The sequence below is a fragment of the Lutra lutra genome, chromosome 7, assembly GCF_902655055.1.
Source record: "Lutra lutra chromosome 7, mLutLut1.2, whole genome shotgun sequence".
In the NCBI taxonomy this organism is placed as follows: Eukaryota; Metazoa; Chordata; class Mammalia; order Carnivora; family Mustelidae; genus Lutra; species Lutra lutra.
This window is the reverse complement of record NC_062284.1, coordinates 131,641,168-131,663,837: the sequence shown is the minus strand read 5'-3', so window position 1 is coordinate 131,663,837 and position 22,670 is coordinate 131,641,168. Positions and strand designations below refer to the sequence as shown.

General features: G+C 39.3%; 2 protein-coding genes and 1 non-coding gene across 12 annotated transcripts in view; 1 reads left to right on the top strand and 2 right to left on the bottom strand.

The window, feature by feature from the left end:
* The window catches only part of TTLL5 (tubulin tyrosine ligase like 5), a 284,234-nt gene that overhangs the window by 4,374 nt on the left and 257,190 nt on the right, over positions 1-22,670 (top strand). For all 10 annotated transcript variants that reach the window (XR_007128458.1, XR_007128457.1, XM_047735330.1 and 7 more), the window contains exons 3-5: positions 3,379-3,485; positions 15,382-15,464; positions 17,031-17,137. Coding sequence is in view for 8 of the 10 variants with exons in the window: in XM_047735330.1 (XP_047591286.1) it covers positions 3,379-3,485; positions 15,382-15,464; positions 17,031-17,137 (297 nt within the window). In the remaining 2 variants the exon portion in view is untranslated. The remainder of the gene's footprint in view (positions 1-3,378; positions 3,486-15,381; positions 15,465-17,030; positions 17,138-22,670) is intronic.
* Positions 4,918-5,107, bottom strand: LOC125105950 (U2 spliceosomal RNA). The gene has a single exon (XR_007129186.1). It is a non-coding gene; the product is annotated as a U2 spliceosomal RNA (small nuclear RNA).
* LOC125103652 (small ubiquitin-related modifier 2-like) lies at positions 19,956-20,575 on the bottom strand. The gene is given in 2 exon segments (XM_047735337.1): positions 19,956-20,243; positions 20,245-20,575. Coding segments are annotated over 2 exon segments (282 nt in total). The 5' UTR covers positions 20,493-20,575; the 3' UTR covers positions 19,956-20,209.

Below are 22,670 nucleotides of genomic sequence, written 5' to 3'. Positions count from 1 at the left end.
ATGAGGAAGATCGTGACCACAGGTGATCTGGTGGCAAGTGTAATAACTGCCATAACTTAGAGGTAGTGGTAAATGTAAAATGATATTTTGAGATATCTGCAACAGCTGTAATATGGTATAAAAAATGTATAATTTCAGACAGATTCAAAGACACAAATAATGCTTTGTGGCCTATATTCATAATTGAGAAATGGCTAAATTTCTAGTACAAGTAAGTGAACCTACAGGTGTAATTCCCTACCCCAATCCAAATTCATGGATTTTTTTTTTTGCTCTTCCTTTCAGACTCCTGGTGACTTTTGACAGTTAACGTTCCATTGGCTCATGTCTTGTCTATCAGACACTTATTATATACATTAGGAATCTTAAGTTAATCTGATTTACACTTGGGATAATATGCTTACATTTTTAAAGTTTCAGAAGTTATAAGTCCTTAAATCATCTAAGGGTGTTGATGTGATCCAAAGATGTCTATCCGTGGGCATCTGCTAGATCTCCTCAGATCCCAAGGCTATGTTAAAGTGTTAATGGACTTTAGGGCTAGGATCTGTCCAGGAAATCCTTGTTTTGCACGACATTATTTCAAATACTAAATATAAAGGGGCCCTTTTTCTATATTTAGCTAGCAGATCCCAAATACAAATTTATATATAGATGTGGAAGGATGTGATATAAGGTTTCTTTGGGCACTAAAAAAATAATTTCAATTCCTATCATAAAAGCCAGCTTTAATAGTAGTTCATGAACATATACATGGGGGATAAAAATATTTTCAACAAATATACAAAGTATATTTGTATACAAAGTATACAGTGAACACTACGGGAGTTCAGAGACAGAAGGCATCATCACTGTGGGCTGGAGGAGTTGGGGGAAGGCCCCACATGGGTAGTGAGATGTCTTGGGCGTAAATGTGGGATCAGATGGACAGAAGCGGGGAAGGCATTTCCAGTGAGGGCATTGTATGAATTAGGCCTTGAAGCTTCGAGTAATGTAGGCTAGGTCCCAGGAGTGAATAATATATATGCCTCATGAAATTCCTTCTTAAGAACCAAAATGTTAAGCATTCAATAAAGTGAACCTTACAACTGTTCTACTTTGGTAATTAAGCATCCAAGTTTTGTGTTCATTCATGCCTATACAAGCATATTTTCTTAATATATACCAGTTTCTGGTGTGAATGAAAATTGGAAGTCCCAATTTTCAGTTTCCTCACCATTTTGAATCTTTTGCCTTTAGCCCCACCTGGTGGGAGCGTGCTTTTAAGGATAACAGCATCTGCTCGGAGTGTGTTTTGGTTGACTGTACTGAATTCATAATGTGTCTACCACATCTTTTATCTTTTCATAGGTTGCAAGTGGAAGGATTTCTCTGACAGGGATTTGGCTTTCCACAAATAGCATAGCTGGGGCCTCGGCTCCTCTCAGTTGTATATCTGTTTATTGTGTTCCTGACCCTTGTCAGGCATTTTAACTTGAAGCAGTAATCCATTGTTTGTAAATGAGAGGGCACAGTGGTGCCAGTTTGTAGCTAATGCTAGATTGACAGGAACTTTGGATAATTTCCAGAGTTTCTGTCCAAGACTTTGCAGTTTAGGCTGCCTATTTTTTCTCTCTCCTCTGACTTAGAAATAGAGCGGAAAAATTATAGTTGGAAGAGATCCTAGGAATCATCTGGCCCCCTGCCCACATTTTACAGGTATTTAAGATTAAAAAGCAAGCAAACCATGAAAAAAAAAAAATCCTTCTTGCTAAAAAAGTGCCCGTGATAAATACCTTTTCTCACAAATGGGCGCTATTACTCAAGTCAAAAAGCAGGAACAGAGAAAACAGGCAGTGAACTAGGTGTTCTTTGCTTTTCCTCACTAAAACACTTTGGCAGCTCATCCCAAGTCCCAAGGCCGCCTCACTTCTCAGACTGGTAGCCTGGCAGCCTGTGCATTCAAAACGGGGATCTTTTTAAACTTGGGTTGGGAAGGTCTGACTTGACCCAGAGATTTGTAGTATGACCTTTTTTAAAGGATGTGGTCATGTGAGTGAGAGCAGCCCAAATTTTGGCTAAATGGATCTTATTCTGCTTAAGGAACTGATTAGTGTAGGTTCCCAAAAGGGTGGGTTTTGAGGTGTGGTGTATATAAAACATCACTGAAATGTGATCAGGGAGATGGGAGGGTGTTAGAGCACAGTCAGGCACTTGGGTTCAGATATCTGTTCCCTTACTTATCCAGCTCTCTGATCTTGAGCAAATCACTTATCCTCCCCGAGACACCTTTTTTCAGTTCATAGTGCAGACAAGAGGATTAAGTGAGACAACATGTGAAAGCTCTTACTTTAATTCCTGGCACACAGTAGGGGCTCAGGTCATTTCTTTCCCTTTTGGCTCCCTAGCACTAAGGAGGTTGAAGATTTTCCCAATCTGTGAGTAAATACCTATCTGTCTAAGATTGATTAAACAGATTTCCTGAGGCTACAGTAAGAGCATAAAGTCAAAGAAGGTCCTTTTCTGGAGAGTATTTTCTGGAAAAATATTGTTCCATTTAGTATAGGCTTGCTTTAAAATAATGTGGTTTTAATTGGAGCGCTTGTATTAATTTTGGGTTCCCAGCTCAGAATCATAGGATGGATTATCAAATTGTCCTAAAAAGGGACTATAGGACATAAAAAGGTATATAAATGATTGTAGATGCTACATATTAGAATTCTTTATATATGCTAGGGATTAAAATAAAAATTGTCCTAAATAATAAAAAGGAATTTAAAAATTTCATTTTAAAGATTTTTTTTTTCCCATGGTCTCACATAAAAAGGGAATTTATTAACTCATATTTAGGAAAGACTTGATTCTGTAACGCCACATTTGCCTCTCAGGATCTCATTTTTCTCATTCTTCCAGTGGGGTTCCCACTGACTTCCTCCTTTACCTGTAGCTCCAGGCTTTCCTCTCAAGGTCATAAAATGACAATTGCACTTACATACCTCATTCTCTTATACCATCCAGGGGAAGAGGCCATATCTCCTGTCACTGCTACAGAAGAGAAAGAAAAGATCTCTTTCTCAGAGGGTCTCACAGTGTACCTTCTGGCACTCACTGGCTGCATTTGGTTTATGTGCTCATTCCGGATCCACTAACTAGAACTGAGGGGTGGAAGGCCCTGATCGGCTGAGGCCAATCGAAGGCCATCCCCGGAGCAAGGATGGAGTTAATCATAACTAGACCTCATGGCTAAGAATGGGAGCTGAATGGTTTCCCATAGGACATTTGGTATTCTTGTTCCAAGAGGAGGGAAAGTTGTTAAGCGGCAAACCATGGTGATCTGCTTCAGTCATTAATTCAGATTTTGAGCTGTCACTTAATAAAAGCCTTTCGTTACGGCTGTAGGGATCATCCGTGTATCATGTGGACCGGAGGCTGCAGGAGAATTCCAGTTTTGGTGTTCCACGCTGAGGCTATTTTGACAAAGGACAACAATATTCGAGTAATTGGAGGTAGGTATGGCCTCCCCAATGGCGGGCAGGGCTGGGCATGGCCCTGGTAACCTCGACTTACAGAAGGTTGGTATCATAGGTAAATAGGAAAAGGGCCTAGGTCATGAGAAAAAAACCAAATCTCATGATTTTTTTTTTTTTATATACTTTGGGATTATTTGGAATTTCTTGAATTTTCTGCATCTGAAATTGCTTTCCTTCTTTGAACTTTTTCTTCAGAATTATGTGCATGTGTTACTGTTATTTTTTGTGGTAACAGACACAGAACAAAATGTGCCCTTTTAAATATTTTAGAGTGTACACTTCACTGGCATTTAGTACAGTCTCTGTGTTGTACAACCCACACCACTGTCTAGTTCCAGAACATTTTCATCATCCTAAAGTCAACCCCATTTCCATTAAGCAGTCACTCCCTATGGTTCCTTACCCCAGCTCATAGTAAACTGCTCATCTCCTTTCTGTCTCTTTCGATTTGCCTATTCTGGATATTTCTTACAAATGTACTCCTACAATATGTAGTCTTTTGTGTCTGGCTTTTTTCACTTAATAGAATGTTTGCAAGGTTCATCCGTGTTGTAGCATGTATCAGTACCTCGTTACTCTCATGGAGGGCCATGTTTTGTTTATCCATTCTTCAGTTGATCGATCGGTTGGTGGTTGTTTCCACCTTTTGGCTATTGTGAATAGTGCTGCTCTGAAGATGCACGTACGTGTTTTTGTTTGAACACCTCTTTTTAATTCTTTTGGGTCTATGCCTAGGAATGGAATTGCTAGGTGTTATGGTAATTCTATGTTTAACTTATTAAAGGGCTGCCAAAGGATATTCTGCAGTCAAATGCTCTACCACTGAGCTATACCCCCTCAAAGGATATTCTGTAGTGACTGCACAGTCCTACATTCCCACCAATGATGTAGGAGAGTTCCATTTTCTCCACATCCTCACTGACATTTGTTATTTTCTGTTTTTTAGATTATAGCTCGACTAGTGGGTGTGAAGTGGTATCTTACTGTGGTTTTGATGTTCATTTCCCTGATGACTAATGACACCGAGCATCTTTTCATGTACTTCTTGGTCATTTGCATATCTTATTTAGAGAAATGTCTGTTCAAAGCCTTTGCCTTTTTTTTTTTTTTTTTAAGTTGGCGCCATACCCAGCGTGGATCCCAGTGTGGGTTTGAACTCATGATCCTGAGATCAAAACCTGAGTGGACCGAGTTCGAGAGTCGGATGTTTAACCAGCTGAGCCACCCAGGCGCCCCCCACTCCGCCTTTGCCTCTTTTTGAATTGGGTTGCTTCACTTCTTGTTGAGTTAGAAGAGTTCTTTATATATTCTAGATACTAGACCCTTATCAGATATTTGATTTCCAAACTCTTTTTCCTGTTCTCTGGTTTGTCTTTTTATCTCTCTTTTTTTTTCCCCAATTTGGTGGGGAAGGTGCACCATTCCTGAAGTACCGCAATACCAGGTCGATGCGCGGAGTGGACGCTGCAAGCTCCTATTCCATCTCCCTGCTCCAAAAATCCATTTAATATATTGTCCTGGGATAGAGGACGTATCAGATATTAAGCTGATAAGAACAGATACTACATATGATCTTAGCCAAAAGGCCAAGAAGCGATATGTCTTTTTATATCTTGATAGTGTTCTCTCATGAGCAAAAGTTTTTCATTTCGATGACGTGCAGTTTATCTATTTTTTCTTTTGTTGCTTATGCTTTTGGTGTCACATCTAAGGGAACCATTGCCTAATCCAAGGTCATAATCCCTATGCTTTCTGCTAAGAGTTTTATAGTTTAAGTGCTTACATTTAGAGCTAAATGGCCTTTGATCCATTTTGAGTTAATTTTCCTGTATAGTATGAAACAAGGGTCCACCTTCATCTTTTGCATGTGAATATCCAGTTGTCCCACTGTGATTAGTTGCAGAGACTGTTCTTTCCCTATTGAATAGTCTCGGCAGTGTCATTGGAAATCAGCTGACTATGGATGTATGGGTTTCTTTCTAGACTCTTAATATTCCATTTATCTTAACTTTATGCCAGTGCCACATTGTTTTGATTGCTCTGTCTTTGTACTAAATTTTAAAATTGGGTTGTGTGAGTACTTTAACTTTATTCTCCTTTTTCAAGATTTTTTGGGTTATTCAGGATCCCTTGCAATTTCATATTAATTTTAAGATCAGCTTTTCCTTTTGTGCAAAAAGGCTGTTGGGATTGTGATGGGGAGCATATTGCCATCTTCGTATGAAGTCTTCTAGTCTGTAAACATGGGATGTCTTGTCATTTATTTAGGTCATCTTTAATTTCTTTAGCAATGTTTTGTAGTTTTCAGTGTACAAGTTTTAGAGTTCCTTGGTTAACTTTATTCCTAAATATTTTATTCTCTTTGATGCTATCATAAATGGAATTATTTTTTCAGTTCCATTTTGGATTATTCATTGCCAGTGTGCATAAGTATAACCGATTTTTATAAGTTGATCTTGGATTCTGAAACCTCGCTGAACTCATTTATTAGCTCTAATTGTGTGTGTGTGTGTGTGTGTTTGTGTGTATTCTTTAGCATTGTCTGTATATAAGATCATGTCATCTGCACATAGAGATTTTAACTTCTTCCTTTCCAACCTGGATGCCTTTTGTTTCTTTTTCTTGCCTAATTGCTCTGGCTAGAATTTCAAGTACAATGTCAAATAGACGTTGTAAAAGTGGGTATCTTTCTCTTTCTTGTTTCTGATCTGAGGGGGAAAGCTTTCAGTCTTTCACCGTTCAATATATTAGCTGTGGATTTTCATGAATGCCCTTTATCATGTTCAGGAATTTTCCTTCTATTCCTTTATTTGGTGTTTTTTTTTGTTTTGTTTTGTTTTGTTTTTTATCATGCAGGGGTATTGGATTTTGTTAAATGCTTTCTCTGCATTAATTGAGATTTTTTTCTTCGTTATATTAATGTGGCATATTATATTGATTGACTTTTGTATGTTGAACCATACATACATTCCTGAGATAAATCCCACTTGGTCATGGTATAATCCTTTAAATATGCTGCTTGATTTGGTTTGCTGTTATTTTGTTGAGGATATTTGCATCTGTACTCATAAGGGATTTTGATCTGTAGTTTTCTTGTGATAGCTATCTGGATTTGGTATCAGAGTAATGCTGGCCATATGTGTTCCCTCCTCTTCTTTGGAAGAACTTGAGAAGGATTGCTGTTGATTCTTTAACTGTTTGATAGAATTCACCAGTGAATCCATATAGTCTGGGCTTTTCTTTATTGGGAGGTTTTTGATTACTGATTCAAATAGACACTTGCTATGTGTCTATTCATATTTTATATTTTGTATTGGTGCAGTTTTGGTAGTTTGTGTGTTTTTAGTTTTTGTGTTTATCTAATTTGTTGGCATACAATTATTCTTAGTATCTTTTTATTTGTTTTTTTTTTCATAGTATTCTTTTTTTTTTAAAGATTTTATTTATTTATTTGACAAACAGAAATCACAAGTAGGCAGAGAGGCAGGCAGAGAGAGAGGAGGAAGCAGGCTTCCTGCTGAGCAGAGAGCCCGATGCGGGGCTCGATCTCAGGACCCTGAGATCATGACCTGAGCCGAAGGCAGAGGCTTTAACCCACTGAGGCATCCAGGCACCCCTTCATAGTATTCTTTTGTAATCCTTTTTATTTCTGTAAGATCAGTTGTAATGTCCCCATTCACTTCTGATTTTAGTAATTTGAATCTTTCCCCTTTTTTTCTTAGTCTAAAGGTTTGTCAATTTTGATAATTTTAAAGAGAAAACGTTTACTTTTGCTTATTTTCTCTATTGTTCTATTCTCAATTTCATTTATCTCTACTCTTCTTTGATATTAAGCAGTGCTCTGAATTCTGGGGTTAGCCTGTAGCTGTCTTCAGAGGTTACAGAACTCTGAACACTGTCAGAACTGGATCAGAACTGTTGTGTGATACAGTGGAAAGAGTCTTACATGGGTTCTCAGTCACTGGTTCAAATCCCGCTTTGGCATTTACTAGCTGTGAGTCTGGGGCAAATCACTTAAACTCTCTCAATCTGTTTTAGTATTAGTTAGGTGGAGATAATAGCTACCTTACAGGCATTGTTTATGAAGAATTAATGAGATCATTCAATATTTGGCACATAGTAGGCGCTCACAATTTGTGCTATTTACTTGTTGAATAGGATCTGTTCTACTTTGATATGACTTTAAAGTCTGTTCTTGCCCCACAATAAGCCAGGAGTTCAGAGGACAGTGAACACCTGCTTCTGGGATTTGAGTCCTCCCTCCCCAAAGGGTCCTGTTCTAATCCCTTTAGCAAGTTGCTAGGTTACCACTTAAAGGGATAGGTTCACTCATATTTTCTGAATTTGGAGGAACTGATGATTTTGCTAACATTTGCAAAGAAACTCCCTCTCAATATGATTGGAGTCAAACATCAAAGGTAGGTAAAACAACAGAAGTAAATAATCTCCCGCAAACATACATGTTTTAGTCTGCTTTTCACATAAATGAATCTCTGTATTCCGTGGCAATAAGCAGACCCTTCTTTTTTAGAATAGCTAGCATTTATTGGAAATCAGTATTCATCGGTGTTGTCATCTCATTTCTCAAGCAATTCCTGTGTTTTTGGAACTTAAATTTCTTTTTCTTTCCCTTGACACAATCCTGTGATTAAAGAAAAAGCCACTATACTTTTTTTTCAAACTTTGTTTTCAAATTTTCTGTATCTTTCCCATTCTTTGCGGTTTCATGATTTTTTAAACCTCCTTAAAGAACAATTTTTATTTATTTATTTTTTTATTTATTCATTTATTTATTTATTTGACAGACAGAGATCACAAGTAGGCAGAGGGGCAGGCAGAGAGAGAGAGAGGGAAGCAGGCTCCCTGCTGAGCAGAGAGCCCGATGTGGGGCTTGATCCCAGGACCCTGGGATCATGACCTGAGCTGAAGGCAGAGGCTTAACTCACTGAGCCACCCAGGCGCCCCAAAAGAACAATTTTTAAAAAAGATTTATTTACTTTAGAGAGAGAAGAAGAGAGAGTGAAAACAAAAGGCAGGGGCAGAGGGAAAGAGAGAGAATCTCCAGCAGACTCCCCACTGAGCACAGAGCCTGACGTGGGGCTGTGTCCTAGGACCCAGAGATCATGACCTGAGCTGGATTCAGACACTTCACCAACTGAGCCACTCAAGCACCCCTGAAAAGAACGACTTAGAATGAGTATTTCTAGTTACTGCCTCAGATTTCTGAATTGTTAAATACTCTGGGTCTTTTTTTTTTTTCCCCCTCCTCTCTTAAATAGCTGACATAGATCTGCTCAGATCATAATCCTGTGTTTAAATCCCCTTGAGAAGTGTTTCTGGGGCATTAGGTACCTTCTGCTGATCTTAGAGTGTTAGATGCCAGCCTTGTTTTTTCTGTTATCTGTTAAATGTTCCATTGAATTTACTTTTAATATTTTTGGTACAGTATGATTTGGGAAATATTCCAGAAATAGATTTTTTTCCTTACTTAGCTCCATGTTTTTTTCAAAATTGCATATACTTTGAACATGTAAACGGGATTGCATTTTAGAGGCAAGAAAGATATTTTCAGTTTAAGGTAATCTGTTCCTAGAAAGAAACATCTTTTTATAATTTGCCTCTGAATGTGTCAGTTTCATAAGTTTGCATTTGTGTAGGCTAGCACTGTCCAATAGAAATATGATATAAGCTAGGTATATACAAATTTTCCAGTGGCCTTATTAAAAACTGTAAAGAGAAATAGGGGCGCCTGGGTGGCTCAGTTGGTTAAACGTCTGCCTTCAGCTCAGGTCATGATCCTGGGATCAAGTTCTGCATCCGGCTCCTTGCTCAGCAGGAAGCCTGCTTCTCCCTCTGCCTACCGCTCCCCTTGCTTGTGCTCTGTCTGACAAATATATAAAATCTTTAAAAAGAAAAAAAGAGCAATAAGTGAAATTAGTATTAATAATATATTTTATTTTTTTTACTTTTATTTTTTTTTTTAAAGATTTTATTTATTCACTCAACAGACAGAAATCACAAGCAGCAGAGAGGCAGGCAGAGAAAGAGAGAGAGAGGGAGAAGCAGGTTCCCTGCATGGCAGAGAGCCCAATATGGGGCTCGATCCCAAGACCCTGAGATCATGACCTGAGCCGAAGGCAGAGGCTTAATCCACTGAGCCACCCAGTCGCCCCAATAATATATTTTATTTAATCCAAAGTGTCACTTCCACATTTACTCAGTATAGAAAAATTCATTAAGATATTTGACATTTAGGAGCTCCTGGTTGGTTCAGTCAGTTAAGTTTCTGCCTTTGGCTCAGGTCATGATTCCGGAATCCTGAATTGAGCCCCACACAGAGCTCCCTGCTCGGTGGGGAGCCTGCTTCTCTTCTCCCTCTGCCCTTCTCCCCCCACGCTCTCATTCTTGCTGTCTGTCTCTCTCACATAAATAAATAAAATCTTTTAAAAAAAAAGATACTTGACATCTAGTGTATATTTTACACTGTAAGTATACAATCTCAGTGTGGTACGAAATTTTCATCAGAAGTTTTTATCAGTATTTAGACTTTATAAACATTATAGATGAAAAAGTAAATTCTTATGTTCAGGTTGTTCCAAACAAGTTTTCCAATAACTGAATTAAGTATCAGTTTTCACATTTAAACTTAAATTAACAAAGTTAAGTAAAATTTAAAATTCAGTTCCTTGGTCACACTAGTTACATTTCTTCTTCTACTTTTTTCTTTTTTTTTTTTTTAGAAAAAAAAAAAGAGAAAGGGAGGCAGCGAGGGAGGGACAGAGGGAAAAATCTCAGGGAGGCTCCACACCCAGTACTGAGCCCCATGTGAGGCTGATGTGACAACCTTGAGATTATGATATGAGCCAAAGTCAAGAGTCGGACTCCTAACTGACTGAGCCACCCAGGCGCTCCACACTACTTACCTTCCAGGTGCTCAGTAATTATATGTGGCTCTCGACTACCATCTTCAATAGTGCAGGTCTAGACTTCATTTTCTGACCCAGGCAAAGCTACACTCTGTTGCCATTAGAAGGGTTATTCTTATATTCTAAAAGTTAAAAAAAAAATCTGTTTTATCTTTATTCTAGTTTCCCAGGCTATTTTTGTCCAGACCTCTTAGGGCATTCATCACTTCCTAGGTGCTTCTGTGCTGACAGATTATTGGTTCCTTGTTTTAGTTCACCCTGCTGCTGCTGGTCCTGGAATTTGCCAGGAGTCCTGGTGCTTTAGGTCGCCTCCTTGATGCACACGGGAGTGGTTGGAGAGGAGGAAATTCTGTAATCTCCTGGAATCGATGCAGTGTGTGTCCGGAGGCTCAGATAGCAGATGTTTGGCAGTTTGCTAGCAAGACCAGTTCCATGCCCTGCTTCTTGTTTTTCTATGGAAGGAAATATGGATAAGGTGGTTATATCTTGGGCAGTGGGACCGCTCAGTTTATAGTCGCAAAGCCTCCATTTAACTCTTGCTGTGAGAGCAGAGCCCAGGGTTGCCAGGTCTTTCAAGTGAAGCCCAGAAATTGAGATTTTTATATGAATTCTTTCAATTTTAAAAGATTAGTGACTAATTTGGTTTTAAATTTAAAACACCACAAAGAATGAACAAACCATGTCTGCAGGCTAGATTTGGCCCTTGGGTCACTAGTTTATAACTGGTTATCAGCATTGTTGGACACAGAACATGAATGTGCATTAAAATCCCCAGCAATCACACTTGCCTTATGTCATTCCACCCTAGTTTTCTTGCACTCCCCTTTTGAAACATGCACAGGGTATCAGAGTTGGGTTATAGCTAGTTGGTATGGATTAGAAGTAGTTGATCACTGCTTGCTTGGGTCATTGAGTGCAGTGATAATTGCATTTTTCTTCTATGTTAGGAAGAGCAGGAGAAAAAGTATTAATAGCATTTTTATTTTTAAAATTGCTATGTAAAATGCATAATTTATGCATGACACTATATATTATGGCTCTTTTACCACATATTTACTTTTTTAAAATGATTTTTACTGTTTAAAAAAAATGTTTACTATGAGCACTGGGTGTTACATGCAACTAACTGATGAATCATTGAACACTATACCTGAGACTAATGATGTATGATATGTTGGCTAATTTAAATTAAAAAAAAGAAAAAAATTTTTACTACATAGCAACAAATGTTCTAAAAGTTTTACGCTTGGTCATTGATGCAGTGCTTACTCCTACCCCATGAGGTAAGTACCTTTATTATCAACTCCATTTGAGAAGGGGGGAAATTGACCATAGAGAAATAACTTATTCACGATTACAGGCAGGAAGTGGTAGAGCCAGGATTTGAGCTCTTGGCAGTTCCACTCCAGAGACGTATTGTTTCTCTTTTCATCTCCCTTTCCTCCCCAGTCCCCGGATAATCATTCTCTGATTTTCTGCTTGCCTTAGTGACTCCCTTCCCTATGGCCTGGCACTGCGAGGTGAGCATTGCTGAGCAGGCGTGGAATCAGGTACACTTCTGGTCTCCAGCACAGATGATGCTTTTGGCTTTTGCATGTGCAGAAATGGAGATGTCAGTGGTCACGGTTATCATAATGAAGAGTCCTGATTTCCTTTCACTTTCTAAACATTCACTCTAAAAAGATTAAAAACCCTTAGACAAGCTGTAAGGATAGTACATTCATTGAATATGTGTATACTCTTGCCATGTGCTCACCACCTGGTAATGTTCTGTCATATTTCTTGTCTCTCTCTGAACCATTTGAGAATTAGTTCAGATACTTCATACCTTAACGCCTTATTCAGCAGTGTGTCCCTAAGCTCAGGCTCACCCTGCGCATAACCACAGTACCACGGTAACGCTCAGGAAATCCGCCATTGGTGAAATACTCTGGCATACAGTGCTTATGTGCATTACCCCTTTTGTCCCCCTTTTGATCTTTATAGCTGTTATTATTTTTCCAGAATCCAGGACTAAATCAAAGATTATATTTAGTTTTCATATTTCTCTTCTAACCCCCCAGACTTGGGGCGTGTGTGTGTGTGTGTGTGTGTGTGTGTCTTTCATGGCATTGACATGTTTAGAGATTTCCCAACTAGCTGCTTTGCAGATGTCCTTAAGTTTGAGCTTGTCTGATTGTTTCTGTGTGTTTAGACTCAGGTTTAAAAATTTTGTAAGACTATCACTTAGTGCAGTTGTGTCCTCCTCAGTGTATCACATTAGGAAGGATGTGATGTCATTGTACCACATTACTGGTGATGGCAGATTTCATCATTTGGTTGAGATATTGTTCACCAGGTTGGCTCATTGGAAGGGTGCCTTTCTTCTTTGTTACAAGCATTCTCTGGAGTGATGTTTTGAGATGCATGGATATCCTCTTTCCCAATAGTCTCTCACCCATGGGTATCCATTGGTTTTAGTCTGAACTACTTCCTCTTATGGTTTTTGTAAAATGCTGATTTTCTATTTCTTTCCTTTTGTATTTATTAGCTGGATTTTCTGTAAAGAAGAGCTTTCCTTTCCATGGGAGGCAGAATAATGGTCCTTCCAAAGATCTCTACCTTTTAGTCCCCAGAACCTGACATGGCAATGGAAAATTGAGGTTGTAGGTGGAATTAAGGTTGCTAATCAGCTGACCTTAATTACAAGGGCCCTTTAAGTAAGAGGAGGCAGGGCACCTCAGTGGGTGGCTCATCAGTTAAGCGTCTGCCTTTGGCTCAGGTCATGATCCCAGGATTCTGGGATCAAGTCCCGCTTCGGGCTCCCTGCTCAGTGGGGAGTCTGCTTCTCCCTCTGCTTGCCGCTAGTGCGCACGTGCTCTCTCTCTCTCTGTCAAATAAATAAAATCTTAAAAAAAAAAAAAAGTAGGAGGAGGCTAGATGCTATATGAGAAGGACTAGACCTGCCATTGCTGGCTTTGAAAATAGAGGAAGTAAACTATAAGCCATGGATCGGGGGCAGCCTCTAAAAGCTGAAAAAGGAGTAGAACTGGACCCATCCAGAGCTTATAGAAAAGAATGCAGCCCCAGTCTTGCCTTGTTGACAGTCATATCAGACATATTGGTTAAGCTGCCAAGTGTGGTAGTTTATTTTAGCAGTGATAGAAAACCAGGATGGCTTCTTACCTTCTTATCAGTGTGGACTCATTGGTAAGGGAATTGTAGTCTATCTCTGTCATATTCATATCTGTGTTGAAATTGTCTTAAATTTGGCCACTGGCATCCTTGTGACATATCCATTTTTGAGCACTTTTCCTCTTTCTTGGCAGAACAAGATATCTCAGGCCTGTCTTGTGCTTTCCCTCCCCACCTTGGAGTCACAAGACAAACTCTTAAGCACTGTTTCTTACCTTCTACTCTGCGCCGGAACCAACACCGAGGACTCTAAACTGTTTTTCTTATGATAGTATTGCAAAGGCAACTTAATAGTGATTAATCACTGGGGAAACCCTGTAACTGGGCTTTAGAAGTTTGCCACAAGAATGAGAACTATGGAGTGTCTGGCCTTTTCATTCTATTTTCTTCTGGTGTCTGCTTTGCGTGGTGTTCCTGCCAGGGCTGGGCAAGTAGCAGCAGGAATTTATGGAGATTTTCACATAAATTCATGAAAAGGTGTGTGTCTCTTTCTAGAGGCTGAATTTTGTTCTAAGGCCTGTTCATAAGTTTCTGTATTATTCTCATTCAGAAAGTGTTCAATATGTAGTCCTTTAAAAAAGTTGTTCTGCACATGGGGTACCTGGCCAGTGGAGCCTGTGACTCTCAGGGTCATGAGTTTGAGCCCCACACTGGGCATAGAGATTACCTCATTAAAAAAAAAAAAAAATTGTTCTGTAGAACTCTTGGCTAATTTTCTCAATTTGTAGGGATGCATAGAAAGATTGCCTTTAAGGGGCCAGAATAAATGTTAGTCTTTGGGGATATGTAGAAACCTCACATGATTACAGAGTTTTGTCTTAGGGAGCAGTGACTATGCTTGTAGAGCCTGGCAGGAAACTGTGGCGGGGACTGTACTGAGCTAGAGTGCCGGGAGTCTGTGCTGAAGAGAGCACTGGTGTTTCCCTGTTGACTCTTGTCCTGGCGAAGAGAGCTAGCCCAGGAATGCCGGGGTTTTCAAGACGGGCCCAGAAATCTAGATTTTTACACGAATCCCTCTAGTTTCAAAAGGTTGGTAATTCAGTTTTCTTGAGAAATTAACACACAGGGAGAAATTAACAAACTCTCTCTGTAGATTGGATCAGCAGTTTACAGTCTCTGGCCTAAGATATACTGGTAAGCAGCATCACTGCACACACAGGGCTGTCCAGAGCAGGGGTTCTTAGCCTTTTTCTGCAGTGGACCAAATGTGTAAGGGGTGGGGAAGCCGGTGGGTCTGTTGTCAGAATAATGTGTTTTAAGTGTATAAAGAAATCTATAGGATTATAAACAGAATCAATTGTATTGACATGGAATTACCAAAATATTTCTTAGAAGCTAAATTTGTGACATATGTGCATTTTTATTTGTGCATTAAATAACATGATCTTGTGGAAGGTCTGTTCATTAACCGTAACTTCTGAATACTGTGAGAAGTGATATTGTGAGATAACTGTAACAACTGTAAAATAATATTAAAACACCTAGTATATGTAGGAGGCAGGGTCACAGGAGTTTGCTACCACTGCTCTGTTTTGTGCCTACATAAGTGCAGGTCATGTTAAATGTAGACTAGCAGTGGAAACGAAGATGTTATAACCCCCAGTGAACCTCACGTTAAGAACCCTTAGTCCAAAATGATCTGCAGCCCGCTCATCGTAGCATGAGGGGAGCAGTATATATTCTTGAGTATAATTAAGAATTAAGTCACACAGTTTAGTTTTGTCTCTACAATTAACGTTCTGGTTACTGAATTTGACTCTGTTTTTCTTTAGAACGTTATCGTTTGTCTTACAAAATTGTGCGAACAGATAGTCGCCTGGTACGCAGCATTCTGACAGCCCATGGATTTCATGAAGTAAGTTCATTTTTACTATCTCACCTGATCTGCTCCAAAGCTGAAAATCCTAGCCCCCTGACTACTGGTTAAGAGGGCAGCTCTGGAAGGTTTATGGGACCTATGCTTAGTGATAATGCAGAGCCCACCCTGGATTTCCGAGTGGCTTTGTCAGTTTCTCTTGACATACATGGAAAACATTTTCACAAGATTTCTCTCTCTCTCTCTCTCCTCTTTCTCTCTTTTTTTTTTTTTTTAAAGATTTTATTTATTTATTTGACAGAGAGATCACAAGCAGGCAGAGAGGCAGGCAGAGAGAGAGGAGGAAGCAGGCTCCCTGCCGAGCAGAGAGCCCGATGCGGGGCTCGATCCCAGGACTCTGAGATCATGACCTGAGCTGAAAGCAGCGGCCTAACCCACTGAGCCAGCCAGGCGCCCCCGCCCTTTCTCTTTTTTAAACAAACAAACAAAAGCCCAAACATTTTGCTATGATTTTTTGGGTTGGGGTGGAGACAGACTTGCCCCTAAGGAATCCTTTGATACCTAATTAAGGTGCTTTGATTACAAGCAACAGAAACAGAGTTTGCCTAACTTAAACCAAAAAGGATTTGTGGGTAAGGTATATACAGCATAGGTAGCAGAATCAGAGGAAGGGTTGAGAAGGTAGGCCTTTGGAAGGAGAGAGCCTAGGACAAATCCTGGGAATCTGGAAATAGGAATCAGGACTGTCTCCTCAAGGCACTGCTACAGAAGTGACTCAACTCCTTTCACTGTCCTTGTGCTTTTCTTCCCTGAAGAATCACATTCTGGAGATAATATGGCTGGTCCAGCTTGGGTCATGGATCTACACCTTGTAAGGGGGGAGGGTAGTGTGACTGGCAGTCTTTTGAAACTAAGTAGTATGTTATTCCCCCCCAAAATTGGGAAAATTGGGATATTGATATCAAAGGGACAGACAAAAATGTTGGATAGTCTTACCCTGTAGATATTTTGATAAATTGATAAAAGTCTAGTTGCTAGCCCCTTACCTTAGGTTGAGGTTTGAAATAGAGTATTTGAGGAAGTTCTGTTACTAGTTCATATCCTGTCCTGTTGTTTTATCTCCAGGGCCTAACATGGTACATATCCCATCATAGGCATCAAGTACATAATTGACAAATGAATTCTTAGGAATTAATGAATGGATGGCTGATAGTCTAAGTTGGTTTGTCACCACAAGGTTTTAGTTCTGATCAGTACTTTATATCCATCATCTGCAGGGATATGAGGACACCCTGAGAAGGGAGTTGTGGGGTTGAGCCCTCTTCTCATACTCTGATATGCAAGAATGTTAAGAGACGTAACAGACTTCTTTAGAAGGATTCATTTTTTCTACTTTCTGCATTTGAGATTTGCCCAACTATCCCATTCTTTAAACTTGATCATCCCCGTGTTCTTTATATTCAGCTTTTATTTTATTAGGCTTATATACTAACTGGGTACCCACTGTGCTCTGTAGGTGAGAAATCTCTATGGCCTTTCTTGCCGTCTCTCTTTCTGGAGAGAGGCTATCTCTGATGTTTTCTTTATCTTTTTATCTGCCCTCAGGTTCACCCAAGCAGCACTGACTATAACCTAATGTGGACGGGATCTCACCTGAAGCCCTTCTTACTTCGCACACTCTCTGAAGCACAAAAGGTTAATCACTTTCCCAGGTAATGCTCTTGTAGCTACTTTGCTCCATTTAAAGGTGCCTGACATTGGGCATGTAGCCAGCAGAGATAATTAATGTCCTTAAAAAAGAAGTCTGTGATACAGGGCAGCAGTCTGCAGATCAAACTGAGGTGTTCACATCCATAAGCATGTATTGGACTATGTAGACATGGATGGTCCTGAAGGAAACTGTTTCTGGATTATAAATTCCATAGGTTCTCTTTCCTAAAATTGCGCAGCTTGAGAGCCCTTCATATGAATGGGTTCTCCCTTCTTACCTCGTTTTTCCAGTGTTATTGTTTTCCCCTTTATTAACAGTGGCCCCCTTAGAATCTTCATATGGTACAAACATTGTCCTTGGGTGCAGACAGTTTTCAGGATTCTAAACAAAAGTACAAAAAAACATGATGTTGAATTGAATTCTGACAAGGACAAATGACCAAGCAACAGAAACCACGATGGTGATTTCCATTTCCTTACTTTTAATGGAACTAAAGGAGACATAGGTTGTTAGCTGGTAGACCATTAATTTGAATTTTTAATGATAGATCATCTTGTGACTTTCTGACACAGAACTAGGGAGGAGTTCAGAGAATTGAATGTCATTGCTGTAGAAAACTCCTTCCAATCACATTGTTAATGGCAGCCTAGGGAGGCAATGCTGCCTGGTGGCCAGAAGCATGAGCTCTGTAATCAGTTACCTGGGCCTAGATCCCAGCTCTGCTGAGTGACCACCAAACATGACCTTTCTGAACATCAGTTTCCTCATTGGTAAAAAGATGTTGCTAAAGGCAGACTTTGTATAACTGTCATTAGGATTTAACCTATTAGGATCTAAGATGTTTAAAACAGTGCATGCCTGTCACATAGTAAACATTGTAGAAGTCTTAGCTACTGTTTTCGTGACCAGAGTTTCTTAGTGTTTTCATCCACGAAAAAGAAAATAGGAATAAAACGGTTGCTAAAGGGGCGCCTGGGTGGCTCAGTGGGTGAAATCCTCTGCCTTCAGCTCAGGTCATGATTCCAGGGTTGTGGGATCGAGCCCTGCATCGGGCTCTCTGCTCAGCGGGGAGCCTGCTTCCCTTCCTTTCTCTCTGCCTGCCTTTCTACCTACTTGTGATCTCTGTCTGTCAAATAAATAAAATCTTTAAAAACAAATAAATAAATAAATGGATGCTGAGACCCTACCTAATTCTGGCAGTCATACTCAACCATGGAGAGATAGATAGATGACCTTATAGAGAAGAAAGAAACAAATCTCATTTGATGAAGAGACGGAAATCCACTATAAATTTTTTAATTTGGTCAGTAGTTATGTTTTATATTATTTCCAGGACTTATGTCCTACAAAATATTCTTATGTACTTATGCTAACAGGTTTCATTTTCAGTTACCTTCATAGGCTTTTCTCATTTTTATCTCATGAAATTTCTTTCTTGATTTTTTAATTCTGTTGTCTTTCTTTTTTTAAAGATTTTATTTACTTATTTGACAGACAAAGATCACAAGTAGGCAGAGAGACAGGCAGAGAGAGAGGAGGAAGCAGGCTCCCTGCTGAGCAGAGAGCCCGATGCGGGGCTCGATTCCAGGACCCTGGGATCATGACCTGAGCCAAAGGCAGAGGCTTTAGCCCACTGAGCCACCCAGGCGCTCAATTCTGTTGTCTTATATCTCGTCACTGTGTCTAAGTACCTGGCCAGTGTCAAATAGTTTCTTTATCATCTGGGATAAATGTGTGTTTTGAGTCTTCATAACAAGTTCCAGTTTTATTTGATGTCTCAGCTTCATTCGCAGAGAGTAATTTAAACTTTATTTTCTTCCTCATTGTCTGGAAGATGTGGATTTGGTATTCTAAATGTGTGACTGGATGATTGAAGTCAATCAGATGCATCTGTTTTAAATAGGCATTGAAAGAGTCCTTGAAATAGCCCACATTAGAGTCTGCATTCCAAATTCATGTGAGCAGTGTATTATTTATTTCAATAGTTTCTGAAATACTCCCGTTGGTATATAAGAATTCTATCTTAGTTTAGGCTCAGTCAGTATTCATAAATTCAATCCTATCTTCTCTTGAGTACTTCTTGAATGTATTATTCTTGCATGTTCGAGCACATTAATAATCCATTATCTGGGGGTACCTGGGTAGCTCAGTGTGTTAAAGCCTCTGCCTTCAGCTCGGGTCATGATCCACGGGGTCCTGGGATCGAGCCCCCGCATCGGGCTCTCTGCTCGGCAGTGAGCCTGCTTCCCCCTCTCTCTGCCTGCCTCTCTGCCTACTGGTGATCTCTCTCTCTCTGTCAAATAAATAAACAAAATCTTTAATAATAAAAAATATATAATCCATTATCTAAATGCAATGTCCTTTGTGGCTTCTGCTGCTCTGTTTCTCATGTTTTCAATCCAAAGGCTTGAACTCATATGCAAGAGGAATTCGAGCACTAAAATGTTTCTACTATTATTGTCAACTCTTTCTTTTTTTTTTTTTTAAACAAGAAGTTGATTTAAACAACAAGACGCTTGACTTGAAGGGAAAACTATCTAGGATTCATTTCTTTTAGAGTAATTTATCCCTACTTAAAGACAGATTGCCCTACATGTAACAGCTACGTACAAAAAAGTTATAAAATTGTCCTTGGTTTTACAATGATAAATGAAAAACATTAAAATTCTCCAATCGAACAAGGTATGCAAGAATTTTTATGTTGTTCTTTTTTTTGTTAAACAGTGAGAGCAAAATAACTTACTGGAATATAAAGATAAGAGCTGACTGAGCATGCCACTAATGGAGAGAGGGGGTATTTTCACAGAAGCAGTATTTTCCCCCATCCCATCTCCATTTGATGTCGATCAAAACATACCATTGGCCATTTAGTTAAAAAAAAATGCAATATGCTTGTGCACATACACAGTTACTTTATGTACAATAAAGGAATGGGGAAGGGGAAAATGAAAGAATAGAGAAAACTATACTGTAGTAGTCAGGATGTGGTGGAACCAAATTGCGGCTTTCTAATTGAGAATGTCTTCTTGGTCTGGAGGAACAGAGTTCTGGAGTAAAGTAGCAGGTTCCCTTTTTAGTAGACACCTCCTGTCTGCTGCTGGAACACATGTATCTTCATCCTCCATTTCCAACTGTGCAGGTGTGACTGTTTCGTTGATTGGCTGCCCATCAAATCGGAATCTGATCTGCCTCATTGACAAACCCTGTCGTTCACAATAGGCTTTCATTAGTTTACTAAGTGGTGTATGCCTCTTAATCTTAAACTGCACCACAGAACCATCCTGCCCCGCCACCTTCAAATTAATATGATCGTTGTTCTCAGTCTTGACTCCTTCCTTGGGCTTTTCGTCGGCCATGGCGAGCGCTGAAGTCTCCTCAGCTGCCGCTTCACAAAAGAGGTACCAGGTCCGCACCGAACGAGCACACAAGCAGCACCAGGAGCGGCCTCAACTCTTTCTTAATACAGTTTTTTAACTTTTTAAGTAATTTTAGACTTCTAGAGAAGTTGCAAAAATATAGTTACTCAGTATGCTTTACCTTGTTCTTCCAACATTAACATCAGTTACAACTGTGGTATAATTATCAAAATGGAGACCCAAACATTGGTATAATATGCATTTTAATCAAAACTTATAATATTTATGGTGTTTTGATGAATCGTGTACTACAGTAGTTGCAGAGAGAGTCAATTTAGTGTAAGTGGTTTGTAGCCGAATGATTACAGAGAATTTGAAAATAATGTATATTAATTCACATGCATATTTTATTGTAGAGAAGGTATGCTATGATATAAAAGATCTGCAAGCATTAAATATGTTCTGTGAGGCTAAGCCATTCTCTGGGGGAAATGGCATAGAAGAATTAAAAGCAAGGGTGATTGGGGGATAATTCCTGGATGGGAGGATGAAGGAGGCTTCTAGGGGTGCTCACACAGGTGACCAAAATTCATCATGCTTTGCATTTGTGATTTGTAGACTTTTCTGCATATATTACCTCCAGTAAGAAGTGTATTTTTTTTTTTTTTTTTTTTTTTTTTTTTTTAAAGATTTTATTTATTGATTTGACAGAGAGAGATCACAAGTAGACAGAGAGGCAGGCAGAGAGAGAGAGAGGGAAGCAGGCTCCCTGCCGAGCAGAGAGCCCGATGCGGGACTCGATCCCAGGACCCCGAGATCATGACCTGAGCCGAAGGCAGCGGCCCAACCCACTGAGCCACCCAGGCGCCCAGAAGTGTATTTTAAAAAGTGAAAAATGTACTGACAGAAAAGAGCTTTCTCTTTGATATAATTTTTAAAAGGTATGGTAGCTGTTGAATCCTCATGTTATTTAGGTTCCCTTGAATATACTGAAAAGGGTAGTATTAGGGTTTTATTTTAAAATAATATTTATCATTCATTGGCTCATTTGGGACAATTTAAGTTTTTTTTTTTTTTTTAAGATTTTATTTATTTGAAAGAGAGAGTGAGCAAGAGAGTGCACATGCTGGGGAAGGGGCAGAGGGAGAGGGAGGAGCTCAGTGTGGGACTTGGTCCCAGGACCCTGGAATCATGGCCTGAGCTGAAGGCAGATGCTTAACTGACTGAGCTTCCCAGATACCCCTATTTAAGTTTTTGATGAAGAATCTTAGATGTCAACTAAAGGATACATAGTTTCCCAAAATTTGTATAGAGGGCATTAAGCAGAAGGATTTGGAGACCACTAGGATTGGGCATCTATAGGAAATGCATTCCTTTTCCTTGTCCTCTCCTCATTATTTCTAACTGATGATAAACATCACTAAGGATCCTTTTTAAAAATAGACAATCACACACACACAAAAATATATAATCATAGATCCCATTGCAGATTCGGGGACTCACCATATCCAGGGAAGGTGTATATTTAAAAAGTACCTTCTGCTGGGTGATGAATATCAAGGAGGCCACGTGTTGTGACTAGCATTGGGTGTTACACACAGTGAATGAATCATTGATCTCTACATTAAAGACTAATGATGTACTATATGTTGGCTAACTGAACAGAATTAAATAAATAAATAAATAAATAAATAAATAAGTGCCTTCTAGTTGCTTAATCTTCCCAGGTAAATATATACCTAGAAAGCTATATATTTAAAAAGCACTAGGGTGATCTATATCTGGGAAGTTTTAGGAATTACTATTCTAGACTAAATCAGCATTATAGTGTGGACCATCTATACCAAAATCACCTGGGACACTTGTATAAAATGCAGAATCCTTGGCTTTATTCCAGAATTGTGAGAGCTGGGGCCCAGGAATGGTAATTTTAGTAATTGACTTTCTAGGTGATTTAGTAATTCACTAATTACAGAATTTAGTAATTCACTTCCTGGGTGATTCTTATCTGAAATTTAAGGACCTCTTCTCTGCATTTATGAAGAGGACAGTGGGTTTGTGATACCTAGACTTGTCAAAGCTACCTTTGAATTTTAGAAATCATAGTGAAAAATTAGAACGTAGGAAGAGGCACAGTAAGTTTTTAGTGGTTACAGCAAAGATTCTTAGATGGTTTTT